This window comes from Cottoperca gobio, chromosome 7, assembly GCF_900634415.1.
Source record: "Cottoperca gobio chromosome 7, fCotGob3.1, whole genome shotgun sequence".
NCBI lineage: Eukaryota > Metazoa > Chordata > Actinopteri > Perciformes > Bovichtidae > Cottoperca > Cottoperca gobio.
Window position 1 is genome coordinate 1453813 of NC_041361.1, and position 21984 is coordinate 1475796.

At 41.9% G+C, this 21984-nt stretch overlaps 2 protein-coding genes across 2 annotated transcripts; both read right to left on the reverse strand.

Moving 5' to 3' along the window:
- Positions 1-3: 3 nt before the first annotated feature.
- Positions 4-11839, reverse strand: LOC115010961 (uncharacterized; the record flags this gene model as incomplete). The annotated part of the gene is made up of 5 exons (XM_029435893.1): positions 4-107; positions 315-503; positions 1676-1749; positions 5240-5456; positions 11731-11839. Coding segments are annotated over 5 exons (693 nt in total), but the record flags the coding sequence as incomplete, so codon positions are not given.
- A 3403-nt stretch (positions 11840-15242) lies between these two features.
- LOC115010962 (macrophage mannose receptor 1-like) lies at positions 15243-16151 on the reverse strand (the record flags this gene model as incomplete). Its single annotated transcript, XM_029435894.1, has 2 exons — positions 15953-16151; positions 15243-15490 (listed from the first exon to the last, which is right to left on the reverse strand). Coding segments are annotated over exons 1-2 (447 nt in total), but the record flags the coding sequence as incomplete, so codon positions are not given.
- Between the last annotated feature and the right edge of the window lie 5833 nt (positions 16152-21984).

Consider the following 21984-nt stretch of genomic DNA (forward strand, 5'->3'; position numbering starts at 1 on the left):
TCATCATTCCTCCTCTTCATACTGGACTATAAGAGACGCTCTTGTGAAGCACTTTAATGTAAGTGATGAAGGATAACGTCCACTGCAGCTCAAAAGGGAAACACTGTCTGGTGAAACACAATGAGGGAGTTTTATACTAAAACACTTTATACTTCTACTCGACTACATTTTAGAGACATTGTGTACTTTTTACTGCGATACAGTTTAGTTATTAGTTACTATGTCGGGTCAGATTTGAACCTTTCAGACCACCTGTCACCAACATAATTATTAAAAAGGACTTTGAAATGAAAGAGATAGAAAAGTGAACTCACACGGCCGTAAGGTGTTTTTAATTCTGCTTAAATCCACCATGTCGTTCAGGGTGTTCACATCCTCCATGTTGTGTACAGTGACCAGGTCCGTGTATTTCTCTCTGCAGTAACTTTGTGCTTCAGTCATGTTCTTCAGATCATAAATAAAATGGAACTGACGTTCAGCATGTGATGAGACAGCACACAGCCCTGTAGTGACACACACATGCACATTGATTAGATTTAGGCTGTAACTTGACTTTGTAACATCACATTTCAGTGTATTCAGACGTGTCATTGTAACTCAGTGTGGAGTTTAACATTTACATTTTACTCTAGTACTTTACATACCAGCAGAATTGTTTAGTATTTAGTAGTATTTCTGTTTTATGCTGCTTCATACTTCTACTACAGAACATTTTACACGGAAATATTTTTAAGATTTTACCTTAAAACAAATGATAGTAATCTTAAAATACAGTTAATCATTCTGTATTAAACTTAGTTTCTCCTCTTCTTATATGAATCATCTCACAACGCCTCAGATCTACCAGGTGACCCTCTGGAGGGGCCTGACCCTCAGGTTGGGAACCACTGGACTAAACTAGCCAAGTGTACACAAAGTAGTTAAAACTCCATCTGGAGCAGCTCCAACAGTAACGCTGCTCTAACATTGATCAGCATTAACAATCTAATGATGTCACATAGAATCAGATATCAGTCACTGGAGACATGTTACTGCTCAATGACTACTTTTACTGCTGATACATTAAGTACATTCAGGTACGTCAAGCCTGTCTTAAAACAATTCTCACAGGACAAAATGTACATCAAACAGGTTTTCGTGGATACAAGCGTCTGAAATGAGTTTGTCGGGTGTCTGGAGGAGCTCAGACCTCCGGAGGGAGTTAAGCTGCTCCTTTGAGACAAAAGAGGCCCGTTGAGGTTTTACATTGTTGTGTTGGTTATTTTACTAAAGTAAAGGATCCGAGTACTTTTCTACCACTGAGTAAGTTATCTTCAGATATGGGTGAAAGCCCAGATCTAGCATCAGGGCAGATCTACCAGGGGCCAATGTGCCTGAGGGCTCCTGCCTTTAGAACAAATACAAATAGAATGAGGTGGTTCACTGTTGTTCACTAGTGCAGGTATAAATGGTACCTGTGTACATTTTAATTGATTTATCCCTCGTTTAGTTTAAAGGATAATGGAGAGCTGTGGATCCTGCATCTTTCAGACGGATTCAAGATCAGTGTTCGTCTGCACATTAATTATAATATAACTGAAGTGCGTCACAATAGTGTTCAGATAAGAGTTCTGTTGCCACAATGATGTCTCAATGTACTGTAATAAAATAATATAAACACATATAAAACACTTGCCTGGTGCAGCCATGATGAGCAGAAGAACTACGTCCATCGTCGTTTGCTCTCTGTTCATTTGATGTGTGTTGCGGCTGTTGAAAGAGTGTATTGTGTGAGACATACAAGGCTTAAAGTACGACAGCATCATTTGAATTCATGCAAATGGTCCAACAATGCACCTCACCACATCTAATGTTAAGACGACAGGCCCATGGACGCACAGACGGGTGCAAGTACCTTTTCTACTTACAGAACGTGTCGTCTGAAACCAGCAGTGACAGTTGTGCTGCGCTATCGGCCGCTTTGTGTGGTGTAAGATAGAGAGGGCCCTAAGAGTCTACAGTCAGGATAGCAGCTCTGCAAGGTTGAACTTGGGCTAAATGCTCACACTGCTGATAATAAGCAGGTTTAGTGTTCACCTTGTTTACAATTCACCTATTGTTGGAGAAAATGTTCATCCAGCAAGTACTTTATACCTAGCATAAATGATAAAACTCTGCACTCACAGCAGGTCTGGAGCACGGTGACAATGCTGAATGAGCAGGTTCTTTTTAGAGGGAAACATTAAGTTACCAAATTAACCCAGACATGACAGATTTACTTTAAGACTAGAACTAGACCAGAACTTCAACAGTTTATAAGATTTAAAGTGTTCGAGGAAGAGGTCCAGACTTCACTTCTGGCCGGAGAAAATACATTTTCCTCACACTATTAGCATGCTAACATTTGCTTATTAGCACTAAACACAAAGTGCAGCTGAGGCTGATGGTAATGTTGTTCATTTTGAAGTTATTTTATCATAAATCAAAAAATTGGACAAAAGATCAAAAACATCAGTTCATCCTCTGGGGACCATGAATGTGTGCAGCAGGTTTCACATCCAAAAGTTGGTGAAGATGTTTCAATAAAGAGCTAAAACGTCGACTTCATGGTGGAGCTAGTGGAAAAGTCAGAGGATCAACAAAGGTCTTAAAATGCCTCCTCTTGGGACCCTAAATATCCGTAGTAAATGTCCTGACAATTGCTCTTATTGTTATCAAGATGTTTCAGACTGAACCACAAACGTAAACCTAACTGTGGCTTTAGAGTAAAAGTCAAGGATTCACCAAAGTCGGTAGGATTCATCCTCTGGGGATCATGAATGTCTGAACATAATTTCCATCCAACACATCCAATAGTTGTTGAGATATTTCAGTCTGGACCAAAGTGGTGGACCAACAGACTGACTCTGCCTTCCCTAGAGCTGCTAGCATGGCTTAACATTAACAGAGAGGGAAATAGAAAAGATAAGAAAATGTATTAGTTGCTTTATTCTCCTTTCTGCTTCTTTAACACAAGTGTAAGTGTTGGGATCCTCACAGCATTGAGATTGAGCTATCGGACTGAATTTCTCATGATCCTTTGAATCAAGACCCTCCCTTGTTGTAGAATTATTTATTCGGCAAGTACTTTGTATCAAACATAAGATGAAAGTGTGTAAAATGACAATGATGTTCAATGTACATAGTCTTGTGTATGAAAGGATATACATGTATATCTTCATGGAGAAGCGGGGAGGGGCATATATGAGAAGTGTAGTGTAAGGGAGGAAGTGCAGATATGACGTCGTAGGTTCAGAGTAAGTTCATGTTTGAAAAAGCTCCGTATGGCAGAAACGTGTGCTGGCGTATACGAGTCCAAATATGTCCAACTTTTCATCGGATCGGAAAAGTGAAGCGCATGTCTAACCTATTGATAGCGTATCACTTACTTATACAAAATGTATCAGACGAATGCCCAACGAATGCATAACGTATACAAAATATCGGCAACATGCTGGTGTACGTTGATATAAGGCATAAGTAGTATTCGTTAAGAGCAGGCGGTGTTACGCTGGGGTGCGTTGTTGAACGCTGAGGCCGTGAAAATGTTTTGAGCATGTTCAAAATGTTCGGACGTACGTGTGCTTGATAAGTTATGCAGACGTTACACATAAGTTTGTTACGTTAGACATACGTGAATACGTGTTTCTACAGTACAGCTAGCGTTTTGAGAGCTTATTGGGGTTTGAATATAGTATGTAGGGTCCCTGTGAGAAGCTCATCCTCACTTCTTCACAGCACGTCTTGATGAATACATCAACCCAGCATCAGAGAGCATGGAGGATGCTGAGAGGCTGCGACAAGAGTACATTCTGTTCTCCAGCATCAGCATGATGTGAACCAATTGGCACTTTTCCAGCTCCGCTGGCCAGACGCTCTTATACCTTTTGTATAAGTAAGTAATACGCTATCAATAGGGTTGACATACGTATCATAATTCGTTATGTATACGTCAACAAAAACACAGCTGTGGAAAAGTTGGACGTATTTGGAATTTTGAGCTACTTTTCATATACGCTGGCATATGTTTCTTCCATACGGAGCTGTGTGACAGGGCCCTAAGCACAAAATGGTGGAGGAATACTGAGGGTGGGGTTTTGAGACTCTAGCAAAGACTGTACCGCACCAACCAGCTTCACGCTATCACGACATGTGAAGAATACGGCCTCAGGCCCCACAGATGCAGACGCTGAATCAGGAGTTTGAGAGACAGGTGGCGCTCCATGATTTATGGATATAAAAAAGTAGATGGTGGGAAACTGAGGACCTTATGACCTTTTATTTCCACGAGAGATATGGGGGGTATAAAGGGAAACACAGAACGTAAGAATTGTAGTGCTTTCAGCTGGCTGAAACCTATTTATGTAAGAATAAACTCTGTGTATTCAACTTGATTCTTCTTCAGTGAACTTAATTGAATATGTTGTAACTTTAAAGACTAGAACTAAACCAGAACTTCTACAGCTTATTAAAATGAAAGTGTTTGAGGAAGAGGTCCAAACTTCTTTTTGGCGCGAAGGAAGATACTTTTTCCCCCCGACACCCTCACATCCTGCAACCTGACGTCACCTTTCACACGTAGGTGTGAAAACTCAGCTGATATACCCAAAACACAGCCATGTCTTCTTTCTCTTCCCAGGACGGAACATCCTGGTGCATCAGTCCAGTGGAAGCACAGCTGAAACAGCACAAAGACACAAGGACTCGACCGGCAGCACGCCGCACAACAAAGCTTCCTTCATCTCAAAGGATTCACCAGCTGAGCTAAGAGCTGAGAGCTCAGTAGCCTTTCCATTCATGAACTGAACTTCCACTGGGCATAGTATATGATTTAGTATACATGAAGTTTACACGGCTTAGTAAACATTGAACTGCTATACTGTTGTAAATGTATAGCAGAATAAACAAATGCCCTTTTTCTTATTTCTATTCAGACATTTGGGACAAAAAGCAACAAGAAGTCCTGAGAACACAAAGAGGTTTTGTCCGGCACTTTTCTGCGTGGTTGAGACACAAAGACTGTATGTGAGCAGAAGACCAAGAATTGCTTTATATATTAATGTGTACCAATGTCAGAGCCTACAGGTGGTCAGAGCAAACTCTAAACTTTACTTTAATGAACCTCAGGGAAGCAAAGTAGGCTGTGTCAACCACATGAAGACAGTGAGCAGAGGTATGCATACATTAACACAATAAACTGAGCTCTAAACAGACTAGTTACCAGCCCGATGTCAGATCTGCTCTCAGGGCTCTCAGGGCTCTCAGTGCTCTCAGGGCTCGGCGGGCTGCGTTCTCAAACGTTGCGTCTCCTGCTAGTCGACTCAGCGTGGCGAACTCCAGGATGAAGGTTCCCACGCCGGCGGTACAAGTGACGGGTGTTTCGGTGGACTGACTCCGTTCAGCAGGTTCACCGTACCGTACGGCATGCCGGTGGGAGTCTGGAACGATGACATCATCAAACAACGTGTTATTGCTGCAGCAGATACACCACAGGGATTCTTGTTGCATTTTAAGAAATGATGTAGTTACAGAGCACAACAAATGCAAACAAGCTCCAGCACACTTTCTTACTTGAAAGATAAATGTATCCATTTTGGTACTACACCTTTAACAGACGAACTTTAGTACCAACACTTTTTTTGTTGAAGTTTGACAGTGTTCAGGAGTTTATCTGCAACTGTTGAGCTCCTCGTCCCTCTCATACACATCTGTCTCATGAAAGAGATGTGCTCAGTGTTTGTGTGCTCATAGTTACAGAGCAGACACAATAAAATACAATTAATATAAGATAAAATAATAATAAACAAAACAGATACAATGTGACTTCATAGGATATAGTTGACAGATGAGGGAAACATTATAGCAAGAAAGAAAGAAAGAAACGTGTCGAACAGACGTGTCCTCAAAACAACTTCTGATCTCAGTTTAAATTTGCAAAAATTTGCATTTAGTTTGGTTTGGTAGCACATAAACAAATTGAAGCCTATTTGTTTATATATATATATCGCACTTTAAAAATATTACATTACAACTAAAGGTCCTGCATAAAACCACTGGTCGTCGACTCGAGCGGCTTTGCAAAAAGACTGGAATCTCAGTGCACATCCAACTTTACACTGAACACCTACACCTCTACAAGAACGCTCTCTCCACCGCAAATACCTCCTACTACTCCAACCTCATCAGCACTGGTAAAAATAACACCAGAACCCTCTTTTTATTTTATTTAGCCTTTATTTATACAGATAAAAAATCTCATTGAGACACAGGGTTTCATTCTCAAGAGAGACCTGATCAAATGGCAACAGCACCATACAAGTTACAGACGTACAGGACACTAAACCCTGCCTGGTAACACCACTAATTGTTTTCAATTATGTGCCACTCTGCTCCCTGCTCTCTCTACTGTCTGATTACCTCCACCTGTCTCTGCTCTGCTCCACCCTCGTTAACCTACCAGCTGCACTGCATTTACCACTAATCATGCCCTGTATAGAAAGCCCTGTTTTTCAGTCCACACTTGTCAGATCGCCCTCATCACTGAATTACATCGCCAACACCCTGACCAGCCATCTCTCCGACGGGGTCTGCGCAGGGCTTCTTGCCATGTAGATCGACTTCCAGGCCCTGCTGCCCCTGCTCCGGTGCCTAATCCTGACCCTGAACCTGATTCTGAGCTGGGGCCCTCGGATGTCGAGTCTTCTGATGGAGACGGTGCCGCTGAGGATATGGACTCTGACCGCTCAGAGGAATTCTGACCCTCCGCCGGCTCCCCCTCCTCCCGCCCGGCTTGGTGGTTTTTCTTGGGGAGTTCTGGGGCCGTCCCTTGGGGGGGGGGTCCTGTCATGAGCCCTCTCCCTGCCTGGTAACACCACTAATTGTTTTCAATTATGTGCCACTCTGCTCCCTGCTCTCTCTACTGTCTGATTACCTCCACCTGTCTCTGCTCTGCTCCACCCTCGTTAACCTACCAGCTGCACTGCATTTATCACTAATCATGCCCTGTATAGAAAGCCCTGTTTTTCAGTCCACACTTGTCAGATCGTCTGCAAGCCTGCATCGGAATCCTGCCTGCCTTCAACTCTGACTCCTGATCTGTGATCCCGGACCTGTTACTACTACGCTGATCTCCAGCCCCGGTAAACCCGACTTGCCTTCCGCCTTACGACTACGAGTTTTGAATATCCCTGAACTGTACTACTGCCGTGCCTCATTCGGCCCTGGTGTGTGTGTGTGTGTGTGTGTGTGTGTGTGTGAATCCTTGATCTCGAAATTGCGCTCCTGGGTCCTCGTCTGTCCTGACACCCATAGCTGTACTATTTGTGTGATATGTAGATGGAAAGCAGTCCAAGCATAGATATGTAGATGAATTTGTACCAGTGCAGAAATCTGCACACTGATAATGATGTCCAGTTGACTAGAGCAGTGTCCCCCAACCACCGGTCCGTACCGCATTTGCTACCGGGCCGCACAGAAAGAATGAATATAAAAATATTTTATTTTGAAAGAGGTTTTATTTTAGAAAATCACCAGATACATCCATGTCAGTCACGTGATACTTTACTTCAAAATGTAAGCGCACAAGCAACAATGAGTGGAAAACAAACGTCTTTAAGGAGCTTTTTTGGAAAATACCCAATGAGGAGGCAGAAGAAGAAGAGCCTTCCAAGAAATAGAAAGCTGCATTTAAAAGACAATATCAGAATTTCTACTTAAAATACGTGTTTATCGCTACAGGTGATTCTCATGCGCCACTCTGCATAATACACAGGCTCGCACATGAGGCAACGAAGCCTTCAAAACTGCTTCGGCACCTGGAGACCAAGCACCCCCCATTAAAAGACAAGCCCTTGGCGTTTTTTGAAAGAAAACATGAACAAGAAGGACAAACAACTACTGATGGTCACCACATCAACACATGCGAGTGCACTGAGGGCATCATACTTAGTGACTAACCGTATTGCTAAGAGAAGAAACCTTTTACTATAGGTAGTGTGCAAACACGTGACAAAACTGTGTGACGCATGTGTGCGACGCCATTTTGGATGAAAAACAAATCAACAATGGCGTCTAAAGCGAGCAACAATACAACTCCGACTTCAAAGTATTGTGACTCTCTGGAGTCCTCTGCAAAGGCAAGATTCAGAGAAAAAGTCCAAATTTGCGACCTTGACCCGTACACGCTAAAGCCGTCTGATTATATTGAGGATTTAGATTCATTACCGCCGATTGAATATCCGGATATTGTGAACTACCTTGTGCTACAAACGTCGTGGGCAACCAACGCACAAATGAAGGCATACAAGAGCTTAGATGCTTATAATGTCTGTTTCTGGCTGGGTTGGTAGTCTTCTTACCAAACCACTGAAAGATGACAGGGTGCTCGTCCATGCCCGTGTAAATCACTCTCAAAGAGCTTGAGATACATCGCTCAAGCCGTGCTTTGTGAGTGAGAAGATGTTATCCTCGCACACTGTGATTGTATGGCTGGATTAAGCGAAGCATGTTCTCACATTGGTGCTTTGCTTTTCACAAGTGAAGTAGTCTCAAGAATAAGCATGAAAAACATGCACAGAAGAAAAGAGCAAATGGCATCACATGTAAAGAAAGTGCCTTATTTACCAGTCAGCGATATGGAGAAGTAAGGTCTTACAGAGTTCGGGTATATCATATGCACAAATGTTTAACGTAGACATTGAAAACATAGCTTTAGCTCTTACCAGATATAAAGTTGACGCCACACACACGGGTGAATTGTGCTTTTTCTTCTGTTAAATCCTCACGAGTTATGTTGCTAAACCACAGCTGACGGCATTCAGTAGACAGCAATTCATCCCTCTTTTGTGGATCATTGTTTTTGATGATTTTAGGAAATCTAAAGAACCTTTTCACTGGGTCACGAGTAGCGTTATGACCACAATTATACACTGCGCACACGATTGGCATTTTCTTTCAACCTTAGACGCTTAAATACAAAGAAAATTACGAAGCGTCGTCTTGTTTGTGTATATCATCCAACATGGCTGATTTACGGGTTGGGAAATAAGCGTGATGTCACATGCCCCTATATTGGACTGGCTCGTTGCAGAGACACAAGCTCAGGGCTCCGTCTAATTCAGCGTAATGGTGAGTTTTTTTATGCACTTTATATTTGTTTTTATGCCGGTCGTATAATTTTATTTCGTCATATTTATCCCCCCACACTTTGAAGGCCGGTCCTTAAAAATATTGTCTTACATGAAACCGGTCCGTGGCGCATAAAAGGATGGGGACCGCTGGATTAGAAAGTATAGTGTGCAATGGTGTGTGAGGGGTTTACAGTTGGTTATGAACCTTAGAGCAGATGAAGTATAGTCCATAGTCCAAGAGCGGCAAGAATGTGGCAGCTACAAGCCGTTTTCTAGCACTGGTGGAGAAGCAGGCCTTGTTTCTAAAAAAAGAAGCCCAGTTTTAATTTCAGTTTCCTGAAAAGATTTTAAAGCAGAGGTTGTCGTCAATAGTGATGCCTAAGTATTTGTAGGTGTTGACAATTTCAATGGGGGTACCCTCTTGTCAACAGTCAGCCACCTACTTCAACCTGCTACAACTCTCCCTCCAGATGTCTCCAACCACCACCACGACGACTTCCTGCAATTCTTTGACACCAAAATCAACATCATCCACCATCAGCTGACCTCATCCTGCACTTCCAAGTGATCCACCTTGGATGGTTACCACCGGCCAACCATTCACCAGCACCCTGTAACGGTACGATCAAGACGGAAGGGAGGTGTGACTCAATTGCACGACACAGAGTCAGATAAGTGTTGAATGGGAATAGTCTTTACTGAAAACTTTGCAGTTGCTATGGTACACGCATAGACAGTTGATCATACAAATTATCAAGGGGTATTCCAGGAGCAGAGTCGGGTCACGGAAACAGGTTTGGTACACGGGCAGATACTCAGCGTAGCAGTACAGCAGACAAGGATCAGGCAAGGGCAGAATCGAGTCACGGAAACAAGGTCGAGGAAGCCGGGGAATCAAACGCTTGGGAAACAGGAAGACGGGACTAATGCTGGAACTCTTGACATCGAAGTACGAAGACGAACTGGCAACGAGAGACAAACAAAACAGACTCTATATACACACCAAGAACTGAGAGGGAACGAGACACAGGTGAGGACACTAACGAACAGATTGGGAACACCTGGGGGTAGGAAGTAGAAACAACAGAGAACAGGTAATTAACAAAATAAAACAGGAAGTACAAACACAACACAAAACATCTAACGAACAGGCCGACTTGGACTGTAAGGAATCTGGGTGTGACACTGGACGACCAACTGTCCTTCAGTGCCAACATCGCTGCAACAACCCGCTCCTGCAGACGCACTCTTTATAACATCAGGAGGATACGTCCCCTGCTGACTCAGAAGGCAACGCAGGTTTTTGTCCAGGCTCTTGTCATCTCACACCTTGACTACTGCAACTACCTCCTTGCTCATTCAGAATGCAGCAGCCCGACTGATCTTTAACCTCCCCAAGTTCGCCCACACTGCACCGCTCTTCCACTCCCTTCACTGTGTCGGCCCAAATCTGCTTCAAGACGCTGGTGCTGGCCTACCGTGCTGTGAATGGATCAGGCCCTTCCTAAATCCAGGCCATAGTTAAACCATACACCCCAGCTCGCTCACCTCGCTCTGCATCGGCCAATCGGCTCGCTACTCCCTCACTGCGAGCGGGACACAGATTCCCCTCAAACAAAACCCGCCTGTTTGCTACCCTGGCTCCAAAATGGTGGAACAAGCTCCCCATTGATGTCAGGTCAGCAGAAAGCTGTCACACCTTCCGTCGCAGACTGAAAACTCACCTGTTTCAACTTTACTTCAGCCAATGAAGTAGAAAAATAATAAAATAAATCTGTTCTTTGTATGTTGCACTTACATTGGTTTGGCTTATTTGAGGCTATTGTTCTGCACTTAAATGATTTCACCTATTTGAAGCTAATGTACTAAAGATATCAGCTGTTCGGAGTTCAATCCTCATGATTGTTTGCACTTATTGTAAGTCGCTTTGGACAAAAGCGCCAGCTAAATGAACTGTAATGTAACATGTGCATCATTTAGGTGCCAGCCATGAACTAACAAAAAATAAATGAATAAATCTTCATCCATGGTGGGATGATGGGGGATAAATAGAGGGATAATGTGAGAGGTCATGAGGTGTTCAGGGAGTTATCTATACATGTTGAAATCAACAGGGAGGCTAACAAATGAATTTGAAGGAACAATTGTCCAGACACATGAAATCAGTGGCATTACTAACAGCTTCCAGTTCCAGCTATAGTAGCTGTGGTACTTGTACTTGTGAGACGTCTGTAATACTAATGGAACTATTTTAGCCTGAGCAGTCACAGTAGTGGTAGTGCTGTAGTTATAGAACCAATGGTCCTTGTAGTATCAGTTTTATATGAGGTTGTTGATTGTTACCGGTTTGTAAGGGCTTCAAGCTTAAGCTCATACGATTTCAATACTCTTATTAAATTAAACACACATCCGCTACAAAACTGCATCTGCCAAATAAAAACATTTGGTATTTCATTAATTTATAATGAGTAACCACTTATTCAAATTTAATCTAGTTGATGATCGATGGATGAAAAAAGGAAGGAATTTGCACGCACACATCTTTCACTTCCTGACAGCTGACACAACAACAGCAGAAATCTACCTGTGCTCGTGTGTTTTTCTTCACTTCTTTGTGTTTTATTCAATTTCCTGTATCCCGCTCCCGTGTGTGTGACCCTGTTAGTTTGGCTGCTGAGTGATGCGGCGGGTCGTCAGTTCACTGAGGAGGAGATGGCTGCTGTCAGGTAACACAGAGACACTGAAACACATCCAGAGAAATACAGTGAAGTATTCAGTAGTTTACTTCAGTAAAAGTACTAATACCACACTGTGAAAAGACTCCACTACAAGTTAAAGTACTGCATTCAAATCCTTACATAGTAAAAGGAAAAGTATGTGAGTATAATCAGCAATATGTACTTAAAAGTATGAAAGTAAAAAATATTAATTTTGCAGTAAATTTTCCCTGTTAGTGTTTCACTATTATATCTTATGTTTCTGTATTAATATTCCTGCTGCATTAATGTGTGTGTTACATGTTCCTGTTACATTAATGTGTTTGTTACATGTTCCTGTTACATTAAAGTATGTGTTACATGTTCCTGCTGCATTAATGTGTGTGTTACATGTTCCTGCTGCATTAATGTGTGTGTTACATGTTCCTGCTGCATTAATGTGTGTGTTACATGTTCCTGCTGCATTAATGTGTGTGTTGCATGTTCCTGCTGCATTAATGTGTGTGTTACATGTTCCTGCTGCATTAATGTGTGTGTTACATGTTCCTGCTGCATTAATGTGTGTGTTACATGTTCCTGCTGCATTAATGTGTGTGTTACATGTTCCTGCTGCATTAATGTGTGTGTTACATGTTCCTGTTACATTAATGTGTGTGTTACATGTTCCTGCTGCATTAATGTGTGTGTTACATGTTCCTGTTACATTAATGTGTGTGTTACATGTTCCTGTTACATTGATGTGTGTGTTCCTGTTGCATTAATGTGTGTGTTGCATGTTCCTGTTACATTAATGTGTGTGTTACATGTTCCTGCTGCATTTATGTGTGTGTTACATGTTCCTGCTGCATTAATGTGTGTTACATGTTCCTGCTGCATTAATGTGTGTGTTTGCATGTTCCTGCTGCATTAATGTGTGTGTTACATGTTCCTGCTGCATTAATGTGTGTGTTACATGTTCCTGTTACATCAAGGTGTGTGTTACATGTTCCTGCTGCATTAATGTGTGTGTTGCATGTTCCTGCTGCATTAATGTGTGTTACATGTTCCTGCTGCATTAATGTGTGTGTTACATGTTCCTGCTGCATTAATGTGTGTTACATGTTCCTGCTGCATTAATGTGTATGTTACATGTTCCTGCTTTATTAATGTGTGTTACATCTTCCTGCTGCATTAATGTGTGTGTTGCATGTTCATGTTACATTAATGTGTGTGTTACATGTTCATGTTACATTAATGTGTGTGTTGCATGTTCATGTTACATAATGTGTGTGTTAAATGTTCCTGTTACATTGTTACATGTTCCTGCTGCATTAATGTGTGTGTTACATGTTCCTGCTGCAATAATGTGTGTTACATGTTCCTGCTGCATTAATGTGTGTGTTGCATGTTCCTGCTGCAATAATGTGTGTTACATGTTCCTGCTGCATTAATGTGTGTGTTGCATGTTCCTGCTCCATTAATGTGTGTGTTACATGTTCCTGCTGCATTAATGTGTGTGTTACATGTTCCTGCTCCATTAATGTGTGTGTTACATGTTCCTGCTGCATTAATGTGTGTGTTACATGTTCCTGCTGCATTAATGTGTGTGTTACATGTTCCTGCTGCATTAATGTGTGTGTTACATGTTCCTGTTACATTAATGTGTGTGTTACATGTTCCTGTTACATTAATGTGTGTGTTACATGTTCCTGTTACATTAATGTGTGTGTTACATGTTCCTGCTGCATTAATGTGTGTGTTACATGTTCCTGCTGCATTAATGTGTGTGTTACATGTTCCTGTTACATTAATGTGTGTTGCATGTTCCTGCTACATTAATGTGTGTGTTACATGTTCCTGCTGCATTAATGTGTGTGTTGCATGTTCCTGCAGTGTGATGATTCATGAACACCGCAGGTCTGCTCATATTTTAGTCTTTTACTTTAACTTTACATTTCTTCATTAGATGCTTCTGACACAAGAAAACAGTTTTTATCTTTTGATGATTACATTTTATATTTATAATTGTAAGTCTGTAAATCGTTTGTTCAAATGTTTGTTCTTTAGCTGCAATTTCTGTTTTGTATAACGTCAAGATCTTGTTATCTTTTGCGGATGATATTCAATATTGTCAAATAGAAATGAGCCAATAATGAATTATCTCCCCTCAATCTTTCCCCAACAGTTTCTCGCTCACTCTCATTGATGCTCTCGACACTCTTCTGGTAAGATCTGAAGAAAAAAAAAATGTCATTCTGTAAACGTCTTAGATGACGTCTGATTATTATCAGAGACAAACTTTAGACTCCTGTCTGTGTGAAAGTGTGTTAAAGACTTTGACGTCAACGCCTCCGTGTTCAAAACCAACATCAGAGGTAAAGAGGAGGGGGGCGGAGGAATTGTACCTTCATGTTAAGTAGTCAAACTAGCCTGTTGTTTGTGTGTTGTGTGTGTGTGTGGTGTATGTGTGTGTGTGTATGTGTGTCTGTGTAGTGGTGGGTGGTCTGCTGTCGGCTCACCTGTTAGCAGGACGTGCAGGGATGGACCTTGAGCCCGGTTGGCCCTGTTCAGGACCGCTGCTGATGATGGCCGAGGACGCTGCTCGAAAATTGTTGCCTGGTATAAACACCACACACACACACACACACACCCCACACCCCCACACACACACCTTTCATAAATCACTAGAATAAATTACACAAATAGGCTTCAATTTGTTTATGTGCTACCAAACTAAATGCAAATCTTTGCAAATCTGAACTGCGATCGGAAGTTGTTTGGAGGACACGTCTGTTCTCACTCGATGTTTGTTAGTTTGATGAATAAGAATAAGTTCGTGTCACCAAAGTGAAGTGAGGGCAGATCTATGCACTGATCCCATATTCCAGAAGAAAAGACACTTTATATGTTCTCCAGCACAGCAGGGTCGTCCAGATCCGCAGAGGAGCTTTTCTTCACCTTCAGTTTGAACAATTTCAACTCTTGCTTTGGAACTGAAGACACAAACAAACTTCATCAGTCACAACATTTATTGTTGGTTCTTTTTTCAGCAGACTCAGTTTTTCCATATAATTCTGACATTCCTCTGGATTTCATGTGTTTAAACAGTGACAGAGAAAATGTGGTATTTTCAGCATTAAGTCAAAGTGATCATCTGCATATGATCAACATCATTAGAGTTCAACTTTATCATCCAGAATTAGATATTTTGTGTTGTTTTCGTTATATTATCATTCAGGACATTTGATGCTAAAGTGAAGTTTAATCTAAATACTATTTGAATCATGGGTTACCACTCACGTGGACTGTAGTAGCAGATGAACGCAAACTTCACATCACAGTTCCAGTCCCCCCATCGACCATGTCCAGAGGAGAAGTCTACAGTCACACAAGCCTCATTGTTCCCATTAGTTGTAGGTTCCCCAGCACTCCAGAACCTAAATGTGGAGTCACTTCCATCCGACCACTTCCAGGAGTCTCTGGAAAGTCCGATCCAGGCTGTGCCCCCAGCAGGTACCAGATCCTGTATCTTCTGGTTCTCTGCCATGTTCCTCACACTGGCCAGGTCTCTGTAGTTTGCTCTGCAGTAGCTCTGGGCCTCAGTCCATGTCATCGGGATGTTGATGAAGACAAATGTCACATTCGGTCCTGAAAATGGACGACAGTGAAGTTCTGTGTAGAGGCACCATAACATACAGCCTGCCATCAGTAACACATCTGTGGTGCCTTTATAATATATAATATATGATCTTTAAATCACTGATATATAAGAAATCACATCAATGAAGTCATTCATTTGTAAACATTAAAATGTAAGACATCATCTTAATAAATGTTATTGAGTATTTCTTATCAGTCTCTCCACATGAATATAAATATATTAATATTTAAACAAAGAAAAGAGGAGCGACAGGCAGCAATGCTAGCAGGTAGAGAATACCTTTGCTGCCATATGTTTACTTATTATTTGCTTCTCAGTCGCCTGTAAAGGACTTTGAATTGAACTAAACTGTATGAACTGATTGACTGATACTATATAGGCTCAAAATAAAATAAAATAAATGAAGAGAAAGAAAAGAGAAGAGAAACTTCACAAGTTAGTATTCTCACCTCTGACATCTAAGCAGATTGCCGGATGAGATTCTTCACAACTCATGTCCCTCCATCGTCCCAGACGATCAATCATTGTGCAGTGTTCTTGCGCTTTATAGTTGTCTGGATCTCCAGGAGCCCCACAGTCTGAACTCTGTCTCTCCGGGTCTGTAGAAACTTCTGTCTGACAGTGACCACCTCCAGCTGTCCAGGTCATCGTAAAGACCTATCCAGATGTGCTGAAAGCAATATTTCATTGTGATATAAAGAATTAGACCCTGCTCTAGCTTTTGTTCAATGCAACATATTTACATAAACTTTGCATTCACAGTCTTGATACTGCCCATCAGTCTGATCCTCTACGACTTTATTACAGGATTTCATGATTCCTTTGGCTCAACTTTCAAAACAGTTTCAATTTGAAAGCTCTTAAAGATCAGGTTCACATTCTTTGTGTCTTAAAACAATATTCAGGTGTCATATAAGATAGAAACATGTTCATCATTCCTCCTCTTCATACTGGACTATAAGAGACGCTCTTGTGAAGCACTTTAATGTAAGTGATGAAGGATAACGTCCACTGCAGCTCAAAAGGGAAACACTGTCTGGTGAAACACAATGAGGGAGTTTTATACTAAAACACTTTATACTTCTACTCGACTACATTTTAGAGACATTGTGTACTTTTTACTGCGATACAGTTTAGTTATTAGTTACTATGTCGGGTCAGATTTGAACCTTTCAGACCACCTGTCACCAACATAATTATTAAAAAGGACTTTGAAATGAAAGAGATAGAAAAGGAACTCACAGGGCCGTAAGGTGTGTTTATAATTCTGCTTAAATCCACCATGTCGTTCAGGGTGTTCACATCCTCCATGTTGTGTACAGTGACCAGGTCCGTGTATTTCTCTCTGCAGTAACTTTGTGCTTCAGTCATGTTCTTCAGATCATAAATAAAATGGAACTGACGTTCAGCATGTGATGAGACAGCACACAGCCCTGTAGTGACACACACATGCACATTGATTAGATTTAGGCTGTAACTTGACTTTGTAACATCACATTTCAGTGTATTCAGACGTGTCATTGTAACTCAGTGTGGAGTTTAACATTTACATTTTACTCTAGTACTTTACATACCAGCAGAATTGTTTAGTATTTAGTAGTATTTCTGTTTTATGCTGCTTCATACTTCTACTACAGAACATTTTACACGGAAATATTTTTAAGATTTTACCTTAAAACAAATGATAGTAATCTTAAAATACAGTTAATCATTCTGTATTAAACTTAGTTTCTCCTCTTCTTATATGAATCATCTCACAACGCCTCAGATCTACCAGGTGACCCTCTGGAGGGGCCTGACCCTCAGGTTGGGAACCACTGGACTAAACTAGCCAAGTGTACACAAAGTAGTTAAAACTCCATCTGGAGCAGCTCCAACAGTAACGCTGCTCTAACATTGATCAGCATTAACAATCTAATGATGTCACATAGAATCAGATATCAGTCACTGGAGACATGTTACTGCTCAATGACTACTTTTACTGCTGATACATTAAGTACATTCAGGTACGTCAAGCCTGTCTTAAAACAATTCTCACAGGACAAAATGTACATCAAACAGGTTTTCGTGGATACAAGCGTCTGAAATGAGTTTGTCGGGTGTCTGGAGGAGCTCAGACCTCCGGAGGGAGTTAAGCTGCTCCTTTGAGACAAAAGAGGCCCGTTGAGGTTTTACATTGTTGTGTTGGTTATTTTACTAAAGTAAAGGATCCGAGTACTTTTCTACCACTGAGTAAGTTATCTTCAGATATGGGTGAAAGCCCAGATCTAGCATCAGGGCAGATCTACCAGGGGCCAATGTGCCTGAGGGCTCCTGCCTTTAGAACAAATACAAATAGAATGAGGTGGTTCACTGTTGTTCACTAGTGCAGGTATAAATGGTACCTGTGTACATTTTAATTGATTTATCCCTCGTTTAGTTTAAAGGATAATGGAGAGCTGTGGATCCTGCATCTTTCAGACGGATTCAAGATCAGTGTTCGTCTGCACATTAATTATAATATAACTGAAGTGCGTCACAATAGTGTTCAGATAAGAGTTCTGTTGCCACAATGATGTCTCAATGTACTGTAATCAAATAATATAAACACATATAAAACACTTGCCTGGTGCAGCCATGATGAGCAGAAGAACTACGTCCATCGTTGTTTGCTCTCTGTTCATTTGATGTGTGTTGCAGGCTGTTGAAAGAGTGTATTGTGTGAGACATACAAGGCTTAAAGTACGCCAGCATCATTTGAATTCATGCAAATGGTCCAACAATGCACCTCACCACATCTAATGTTAAGACGACAGGCCCATGGACGCACAGACGGGTGCAAGTACCTTTGACCGGCAGCACGCCGCACAACAAAGCTCGCCTGCTTCCTTCATCTCAAAGGATTCACCAGCTGAGCTAAGAGCTGAGAGCTAAGTAGCCGTTCCATTCATGAACTGAACTTCCACTGGGCATAGTATATGATTTAGTATACATGAAGTTTACACGGCTAAGTAAGCATAGAACTGCTATACTGTTGTGAATGTATGTACATGTGTTGATTAGTTTGTTATTCCCTCAACTGTATTGTGTAATCTGTTGTATTGAGCTAATAGGTAACCAGAGGTTGTTTCAGCATGTGATATGTTAGTATTGTACACACAGACAGAGCATGAACACTAACCATCTTCTTAACCCGGCTCCATCACCATACACGTTACCATCTCACAGTAATTTGTGGATTTGTCTTTTTAACATCACGACACACACAGCTAAAGACTCAAAGCTCCCGCTTCATATGTTCCCTTTTGTTCTACACACGTATGTGCACACGTACGCAGAGCACGTGGAGACGGTCTCAGGACCGCACACGCATTATTTTCGGCGCCCTCCGGACAGGCACACACACTGTCTCTCTCTTTTACACACACCCACACACACACTGTCTCTCTCTTTCACACACACACACACACACACACACACACACACTCACACACACACACACACACACACACACTGTCTCTCTCTTTCACACACACACACACACACACACACACACACACACACACACACACACACTGTCTCTCTCTTTCACACACACCCACACACACACTGTCTCTCTCTTTCACACACACACACACACACACACACACACACACACACACACACACACCCACACACACACACTGTCTCTCTCTTTCACACACACACACACACACACACACACACACACACACCACACTGTCTCTCTCTTTCACCACCACACTCCACACACACACACACACCACACACACACACACACACACACACACACACACACACAGCACACACACACTGTCTCTCTCTTTTCCACACACACACACCCCACATGCATTCAGAAAAAAACTGATACATTTGACCCATCAGCGGGTTCGTTCCCATGCTGTATTCATGCCTAATGATCATTTACTGTTTCATGTGGCCTGAAGGAGGTGCATCTCAATGTTGTTCAGCAGGATTTTCTTATGGATGACATTAATGATGAGATAATGTTGAAGACACACACACACACACACACTGTCTCTCCTCTTTCACACCACACACACACACACACACACACATACCCACCTGTCTCTCTCTTTCACACACACACACACACACACACACACCACACACACCACACACACACACACAGCACACTGTCTCTCTCTTTCACACACCACACACCACACACACACACACTACACACACAAACACACACACACACACACACTGTCTCTCTCTTTCACACACACACACACACACACACACACACACACACACACACACACATACACTGTCTCTCTCTTTCACACACACACACACATTATTAGATATTGTGTGTTTTGACATTTATCTTATTAATAAATGTTTTTTGTAATATACATGCTGGTTTGTTTGATATTGTACAAGACTGAGTATTGCCAACCTCTACTATCAAAGAATTCAGAAATCCTTCAACTTTTATTAGCTATTGATATGGTCATTGTGTTTATAGCTATTCATTTCATTATTAATCAGATCTCCTAATTCAATGTGTAGCATATTTCATGAGACTACATTAACTGGTTATCATTTTCCATTGAGGTGGCTCGATGGAAATTAAGTCATACTAATAATATAATGAATAATATATGAAATATAATAGTTAATTATTTTGATCATTAGTAATACCTTCTGATAGCCATGTTAATGTCTTTTTGAGCTAATGCACCTACCGGTACTTCCATGTAGTGCAGGTTATTATCAACCCGTTTATGATTGTATGAATATTAATGGTTTTATGAATATTAATTATAATTAAGATTTCTTAATAACCAGACTTGCTCATACCAGAGCCACATACGTAACGGTGACACTGGCGTGAGGCGTACCAGTGTTCCAGCACCAGTTATATGAGTCATGTGGACGAGCAGACTGCTGTCACGCAGCTCAGTTGCTCTGAGGGATCACATTTGACTTTCAAATTATTTTGTGTTTGTATGAAGTTAGAAAGACCAAACCAGCTATGGAAGTATTCAAATCCTCTTCAGTAAAATGAGCTGATCTAGTACAATACATCTCTTGTCTTCGTATGAGATACCACACTGTAAACATACTCCATTACAAGTAAAAGTCCTGCGTAGAAAATGTTATTTCATTTGTTAGTAAATATAATCAGTAATGTGCTTATGTACTTACCCCTGTGGGTTTATATAGTATATGATATACTGTATAATTTGTACTATTATACAGTGTGGTGGAAATTCAACGTGAATCTCCTCGTGAGAGATGAGTGAATAATGAAGTTACAACCAAGTTGTCTTTGTTTTGTTAATCTGTTTTAGCAAAAGAGAGATTTCAAACAGAGTCAAAGTATTTCAGCTGAGATGGACAGAGTTCCCACAGCAGCACGTGCTGCGAGTCTGACCAGGATCAATAGAACACACATATTACACACTGTGAGCGTTCCCTGCTCACGATCAGGACAGCTGACAGAGCAGAGATGAGGGGTGAAGTTTCTGACACTTTATTTATTATTTAAGTTCAGCCTTTTCAGGCACTCCACACAGACAACGTCCTCTCCGGTTAGGTACGGCCAAACTCTGCTTAGCTTCCGAGATCTGATGAGATCAGCCGTGTTCAGTATAGTATGGCCGTCCGCTCCACGTTCACGGTCCGGGACCCAGCCTACTGCAAGAAGAACAGAACCAGGCCATCACCATGCGTTTATTATGTGTCTAAGCTCTTGTCATCTCTTGCCGTGACTACTGCAACTCCCTCCTGGCTGGACTGCCTACATGTGCCATCCGACCTCTACAGCCCATCCAGAATGCAGCGACTGGTCTTTAACCTCCCCAAGTTCTCCCACAATGCACCGCTCCTCTGCTCCCTTCACTGGTTACCAGTGGCGGCTCGAATCTGCTTCAAGACTCCTACTGTGCTGTCAATGGATCAGGCCCTTCCTACGTCCAGGCCATACTTAAACCATACACCCCAGCTCGCTCACTTCACTCAGCATCGGCTCGCTTCTCCCTCACTGTCAGTGGGACCAGATACCCCTCAAATAAAACCCGCCTGTTTGCTATCCTGACTCCTCAATGGTGGAACAACCTCCCCATTGATATCACGTATGCAAAAAATCTTCACCCCTTCTGTCACAGACAGAAAACCCACCTGTTTGGACTGCACCTCGGCCAATGCCAACCTAGCCCCGCAGTAACCCCCCCTGGACTCCTGGGGGACACGGTCGTAGGCCAAGTCCAAAACACACATGTAGACTGGACGGGCAAACTCCCATGAACACAACAAGGTTTCTCCTTTGGCGACGGCCCGAGTCGCAGTCTGGCACCGGTACCTGACTGCTGTTCAGGGAGACCCCAACAAATTCCCGCCCTTTAAATGACCATACGTAATAATAATAAGCTTTTATTTGTATAGCACCTTTCATACAAGTATTGCAGCCCAAAGTGCTTCACAGCTAAAACATAAAAATGAGTACAAGATT